Source organism: Cornus florida, unplaced genomic scaffold (assembly GCF_030987335.1).
Source record: "Cornus florida cultivar Cherokee Brave unplaced genomic scaffold, ASM3098733v1 CherokeeBrave_3.0.0_Hap2_Chr05, whole genome shotgun sequence".
Taxonomy (NCBI): Eukaryota; Viridiplantae; Streptophyta; class Magnoliopsida; order Cornales; family Cornaceae; genus Cornus; species Cornus florida.
In genome coordinates, this window is record NW_026775575.1 from 85715426 (window position 1) to 85723130 (window position 7705).

At 33.6% G+C, this 7705-nt stretch overlaps 1 protein-coding gene across 1 annotated transcript; it reads right to left on the reverse strand.

Moving 5' to 3' along the window:
• Window positions 1-440: 440 nt before the first annotated feature.
• Window positions 441-2560, reverse strand: LOC132307326 (scarecrow-like protein 32). The gene has a single exon (XM_059805048.1). It carries the CDS (start codon window positions 2187-2189, stop codon window positions 852-854), a length of 1338 nt encoding a protein of 445 aa, XP_059661031.1. The 5' UTR covers window positions 2190-2560; the 3' UTR covers window positions 441-851.
• Window positions 2561-7705: the final 5145 nt, after the last annotated feature.

Consider the following 7705-nt stretch of genomic DNA (forward strand, 5'->3'; position numbering starts at 1 on the left):
TGATTGAAAAGTTTTGTTCAAAGTTTAACCTAATCCTATTTGATTTCAATTAGATAGTTTTGTAGTTTTTGGTGTTTATTTCAAATTGTAAGAGTTTTCTGGGATTTTTACCTGTGAGGGAAAGGGAAAATGGTAATGAAGCTACACTTCGAGCAAAACTCGTGCTATACAAGCCGAATCAATTATTACGACTTCTCATTTCTGAAACAAAATCGATATCTACTTAAATTTTTCATGTTAGCTGCCTAACTAAATCAGCCTTCCGAAGTCAGCTTATAAATTATTTTCCTTCGAGAACTGATATGGTAGAGGTACTAATTATCTAGCTAAAAATGTCTTATATCTTTTCTTCACTTCTGAGCTTTGATATTTTGTAATTCAGAATTAACTATCATTGAATTTGCATGAAAAAAAAAAAAAAAAAAAAAAAAAAGTTCATAGAACCGAAAATCAACTTAGGTGATTATGAAAGAACTAGCTAGTTAGTTGCCTAGCTACTTCCTAGCCCTGCAAAGACGAGAAACAAAGTGATAACTTTTGTCATCATACAAAGACAATATGTACATTTCTCTCTGTGTCTTTCATGTGATCAAAGCTAGCTAGAGCTCGAATACAAAGGCAGCATCGGGCATGAATAATATTCTCAAAGTTGTGCCCCTTTTTCCTTCATGTCTTGTCCCCCATTGCAGCCTTTTGACAAAGAGAAGATAAAGAAGGAACAACATTTTGTCACTGCCCTTCAATCTACAGGAGGACCACTGCAGATTAAAACCCATCCCCATTGTAGGCCCAACCAAGCTACCCATGTATAATTTTAGGGCACTTAATTTAAGTCCACACCCATTCAATCCTCAAAGCAGCCCACTTGGGACCCAAGCTGTGGCATAGACTGAGTTATGGCCTTTCCATGTGAGAACCAGCATATCATCTTCCTTCTTCATCCCCCAACCACTGGCATGTTCATCTAGCAAGAACTTCACTTCACTAACAGTCACCTCACAGAATGGAATGCTAGAAAAGTCGGCATTTCGCATCCGTTGCGACAGCTTAATGCCACACTCCAATCTCTCTATCCTCTGAATCCCTTCAAAGCTGATTATGTTTTCAATTTTGCGGCCAATATCAGCTTCATACTCCATTCTTTGGCAACTATCTTTGGGCAAGAAAGTCTCCAAGGCATCAAATGGTATCCATAGATAATTGAAGCAAGTGGTGATTCTTGATGTGAGACTTGATGCACCCAAATCACAGTCCTCATCAACCACAGTTATAATCTGAGGGTTAAGGCCTTTGATTGTTTCTAGAAAAGAGTCTCTCCAAGAAGCTTCATGAGCACTTTCTTTTCGTTCTTCGGGTAAATACCTTAGCCAATTTTGGCAATTGATGGCCAAAAACTCATCATCCCTAAGTCCTAATGACAAAGGATTGAGTTGATTCAAGAGTGAATCATAGTGATAAGTAGAGGACTCTTCAGATATAATTCCACCCTCTATAGAGGAGGATGAGTCTTCAATCACATTGAATTCGAAAGGAACATCCCTAAACTTGGCGAAATTCGACAAACGCATGCCAACTTCTTCACTTGACACATTAAGCAAGGGAGGGACCGGTGGCCTCCAAGAGGGCACCGAAATTCGAAGTGAAGGAGGCCCTTCAGGCCTCTTAGCCAATGTGTCTATGAGAGTAGGCCATTGCATACAATGAGTGATGCTAAAATCTAATATGTGAACCCTTGAATGGCCTTGAATTGCCATTAAAATGACACTATTTGATGCACAGAAGCCAAACCTATGCCAAGGGATTAGATCAACATACCCGGCCAGCTCAGTCACCGTCATCAACCTCCTCTGAAGGGTACTGCCGCCATTGAAATTCATGGCTGTAGGGCAAACCCTAGAAGCCCGGGAGATGAGCGCCCTTAAAAACCATGAAGTGAGCCTCTGGTTAGGGTCACCTCCAGAAGAAGCCACGTTATTGAGCACCCACATCACCTGTTGAGCTAGAGTCACATCATTGCTCTCTAGAGCACTCGCGCAGTGAAGTAGAAGCTTCTCAATACACGCTCCGTCGAGGCTGCCGAGACATCCCCTGAGTGCACCTGATAGAGAAGTAGTCTGAGGGCTAGTGGTGAAGAGACTAGGGTTTTGTAATGAAATTGGTGGGGCGTTTCCTCTTAGTTCTGCTTTCATTGCTGTGAGATGAGTCAGAATATATATGAGAAAAAGTAGGGCTTTTTTTCACCTGAACATGCATGGAAGGTCTGATACCTTCAGAGAAGAGAGGAAGGAGAAGAGGAGAGTGACACTTGTTTGTGACAATCGTCTGATTGATATTGGTGGATGGAATTTAAGAGCTAGGGTTTTATCTGAAGAGAATTTGCAGGATGAAGAGATATGAGGTCTAGGTTGTTGGAGATTTGTACTTGGTTATGGTGTTTTACATAGATAGATATAGAGAGAGACAGAGAGAGAGAGAGAACAAATTATCTTCTGAAGTTGAGAGCAAGATTATCTTCTGATGGCTATGGCCATATATATACACTAAGAAAAGGTTGTTATTGAATAATTAGGATGAAGATACTATAAATCCAAACTATACATACATACATATATATATATATATATATATATACATATATATATATATATATAATGTTAAATGAACCATGAGTTTTTATGCTAAAATGACAAGAGTACATGGCATGGGTATCCCCTTATCCATGCATCTCCCTTTCCCTTAGTTTTTTTGGTTAGCGGACAAATATGTTTGACATTATAATTTGGGTTCCGTCTCTTTTTTTCTTTTCTCTTTCCGTTTTTTTTTTTTTTTTTTTAGCCCCTTCAAAATTTAACAAAGTTATTTGAACAATCTTCAATGAATTAGCTGGTAAGTCATTGGTCTAGATAATTAGGTTCATTGAGGATAATGATCCAAAGAGGATGATGAGCCTTTAATACTTGCAAACACACACACACATGGTGGTTCATTGATTTCATAGTTGGATTTGATATTAGTCATTATATCATAAAAGCGCTGATGAATGAAAAATTACGAGATCCAAGCTATGACAACCCATATCGTTTTGAAAAAGAAGTTGTTGACACTTAAATAATGATGTCTTCTATATGTATAAACATGTATTAGGATAATATCTACACATTGTGGAGACTCATAAATACTATTTATAGTCATAGTAGGGATTTGATTCCATAGATGCAATTAATTTTGCTTGTGTTATGTACGCTTATTAGGAAACCTCAGTAATTAGCTAGGCAACATTTGAGCTTTACTAAGCTAATTTGTCTGAATTCACTTTATTATCACTCAATCTTGTGTGGTCAACTGATGATTAGTTAACTGAGGGGCAGAGAATAGGTTAAAAAAGCTGCCTTAGCCGGCCACTCTTTTGTCGAATTTGTACTTATGGAATGCCATTTAGGACAAATTAATCCACTTTAATTATTGTAATTATGTAATTTGGTTTCTCTTTGAGCTTAGTGATTGATGGCTACCCTTCATTCCCGTCCTTCCCAAATACAAGATACTTAAGATATCAAGTTGGTCTCTAGTGCCATGTGATGCCACAACAAAAGACAAAATGGACCCTATACATACCAAGGACAAATTGGGTTATTTCACTGAAATGTCACTCCATGTACAGCTTAAAAACCATAGAATATTTCCCTAAACTTCCTAAATTTGTACTGGTTATACTAACCATCGAATATTTCCATAACTTCCATTCTCTCCTTTTCGCTGAATGTCCTCATTTTTCAATTTTGTCATTAATACTTCCCACAGACCACCAATTATTGATTACAAGATGGAGCAAACAAATTCGAGTTTTGTTTTGTCAGTGCAAAAGGAAATCCTAAAGAATAGGATAGGGCTTTATTAACTCATGCAATAGGATTCACCGTGAAAAAAGGGGAAAAGAAAATAGTAAATTGAGTCTGTAATTTGCACATGGGATTCTCACCTGATGCATGCGCTAGAGCTACTCTCTCTCTCTTTCGAAAAGAAAGATTTCAGTTTAAAGTTAGGGCAGGGCAGTGAGGGGGCACGCTACCAAAAAAAAAAAATACGGAATATATATATATATATATATATATATATATATATATATAACAACTATAAAATTCAAAAGATCGACAAAGGAAAAAAAAATTATTAAAATATAAAAGAAAAGAAAAATGAGAGAACTTTAAAAGGAAATAGTTGAAAAGTTTCAATTGAGCAAGAAAAATTTGACTTTTTCTACTAAGGAAATTTAAGAAATGTAAAGAATAAAAGAAAAAATAAAGAAAAAATAAAAATATAATTTTAGGAACTAGAAATTTGAAGGGGGCACTATATAAATTTTTTTATATATATGGAAATTTTTTTAAAAATTACGACATATATTATAGGTTGCTGACCAACTCAGGGGGGCACGTGCTCCCCCTAGGCCTTCATTGGCTCCATCGGGCATTGTTGCATTTGAAACGAGGGTACCTTGAATTCATAAGGAAGAAAAAAGAATTCGCAGAGGAATCTGATAATATATTAATAATTGAATGAATGATCTATTCTGCAATACATGTATTTATAAATTAAAAAAACCCAGTGTTCAAAAACAAATTTGCTCTGAATATTCTGTAAAAATAAAGAAAAAAAACATAATTACTAAAAACTACTAAATACCAAAAAAAAAAAAAAAAAAAAAAAAAAAAGCAAATTGAATCTGTTTAGTCTTTTAACGAAAATCCCTAAATATTCAAAATTGGGAAAATGCCATTCCCAAGCCTTAAACGGTTAAATTTGTCAATATTTGCGAGTTGGGCCGTTTATGATAAAACTAGGCTCTTTCAGGGTTAAAAACGGATTCCTCGAAATCATCAGATAAAAACTGATTAGCCCACCCATTTGACTTTTTGACAGTCCAAACAGGTTTCAAAATCTTCAGTTAACTGTCCTGCATCAATTGAACTTAGAACATCTTATTTACAGTTCTTGACCACTGAGCCACCTGTACGGGTTTAGAAACTTAAAGAAAATAAAACACCTAGAAGCCCTATGAACTCTAATTTGTTTGAAGGGGAACCAGCATATTTTTGTAATATATATCAGCCTCAAAGATGAAACAATTATAAAATGACAGCATCCATGCAACATATATAACATGCTAATAGGTCTGTTATCACTCCATTTTCTATATTTTATAACCTAAGCATAGTAGTTTTCGCCTAAATTTTGGTTCGAAAATTGGGTGAAGCTTTAACTTTTTGCACTAGTTTGAGAAGAAAATAAGCAAAAAAACAAGCACCACTCACATCACGAACACACTATTGCCATTATCTTATGGTTAAATGAAGTTATGTATGCAGCTATAACTTTAAAACAGCTAATCATGCATATACTCTCAACTGTTTATATATATATATATATAGTTTCACGACGCATTTTGTAATGCTTGTGGCTGGAAAATGCTTTACAAATTTCCGTACAGCGATGTATCCTGTAAGTTAAATTCATTTGAAAGAGTCAAATTGTAATTCACAAGAATAGTTTTTTTTTTTTAATTTATTTGTCATACAAACAAAACTCCCAAAGTCAAACTATTACATATTGAAACATGCATGGCTTTTACATGTATAATTAGATCTTTATAATAGGTAGCATTACTCACAGGCTCTCACTCTTCAAATGCCCTAGTTGAAATTCTTTGTTTTTAAGGAAATTATAACTACGAATTGAATCAATTTGATTTACTAAAATGTTGCTGAAATGTTTCTATATATGAAATACTCATTTACTCGTACTTAAGGAAATTATAACTACAATTAAAAATAAAATCAACATTTTTATCAAAGTAATTTTACATTAGAATTATAGGTTTCTATATGATGCATGTATATTTAAGAATTTAGTACAAACAATATGTGTGTGTGTGTATATATATATAAGATTCCCTCATCAAAGATTTGTTTGTTTGATGGTAAATTAACCTCCCATTCACCACCAAACAGAAGAAAAAACATAAATAGAAAATAAATAAGCAGATACAGTGAAATATAAGGCCTGCGATAAATTTCCAGAAGAATTGTAATATCAACTTCAAAAAAGACATGAAATATGCCAACAGAAACCAACCCGGCGGCGAATCCCATCTTCTTTGAAGTCTTGAAATATGCTTCCAGATAAAGCTCCATTATTATGTGATAATATATATAAATGTATATATTATTATAAACACATGTACATGAATTGAAAATTGGGAAATAAGAGAAGGGCATGATCTTATAAACAAAATAATCTGTTACAAACAACCACAACTGTATATAATATATGATGTAGTATTTCAAATTGCAATGTATATGACCAATTTCAGAATTTGATTCTAATGATTTCTCATTTATATGCTACAAAAACAACCTTTCTTTACTTCTTGCTCTGTTTCGAGCCTCTGTTCTTGTTTTGGCAGTGTTTTCCTGTTAGCCTTGTTGGGCTGGGCTGGGATGGGATGGGCTGTTTTCTTTGTTTTGTTGCCTCTTGGGCTCTGGACCTTTTGAGGGCTTGCCAAGTGCCCCACCAATTTTTTTGGGCATCCTTTTTATATTATTCAAAAATAAATAATAATCAGGCAAAAGAAAAAGTTCAAAGCTATCTGAGAAACCAATTATCATGATGATTTCATTAATCTATATTCTACATAAAAAAAATTTGAAGCTTTTAGGCTCAGTTTGTTTGAACATAAAATATTTTTCAAAAAATATTTTTTTATTTTTTGGTGTTTGGTTGTGGTAAAATATTTACAAAGAAAAAAAATATTAAAATTTAACAAAAATAACTTATTCATCAATTTTCGGCAAGTTATTTTACATGTCCGCCCTATAGACTCGACCTCAACCTCAACGTTAACCTTTACCAAACACCGATAAAGTAAAAATAAAAGAACATTTTACCTGAAAAAAAAAATATTTTTTAAAAAGAATATTTTAGGTCGAAACAAACAGAACCTTAATGTAGAATTGTTTTTTTTCTTTATTTATTGATTTATTTATATTATATATGGTATGGACATTCTAGAGAGATTTTTTTTTTTTTGGGGGTAAATAATGTAGAGAGATAATTACATAAGCTTTTTCGAGTGAGTGACTATGACATCTTAATCAAGAATGTAGAGTTAGAATTCAACACATTTAAATCAATGAGAGTCAAAAGATAGTAGCATACGAAATAGTTGATACTCTTTTTTTCTTTTTCCTAAAGATATTGTGTTTCACAATATTGCAAACTTTCTTTCACTTTTTAGACTTGAACCCCACTCTCTTTAGTAATTAAAACTTTATTTTCACGTTGAGATATCAATTTCGTATGCTAACTTTCTGTCTTTCAGTGAAAATTCCAAGTACAAGTGGTGTATAATGGAGTGAAAAAAAAAAAAAAAAAAAAAAAAAAAAAAAAAAAAAAAGTGAAGTGAATTATTAATTCCGGGGTTTTCGGAACTTGATTTGATATCTTATCCCACTTCACTGGAGTCCAAGAAAAAAAAGGTGAATTATTTTGGTAGGGTAAAAATAAGGACTGAACTAGCTTTTTCAATGTGATGCCCGGTGGATAAAGGTGAAAGGTTGAAGATTCAATTTTTTTATATTACGAGTGAGTGAATTATTTGGCACTAAAAATAAAAAGTGACTTTGATGGAAAAGAGCATTCTTAGATT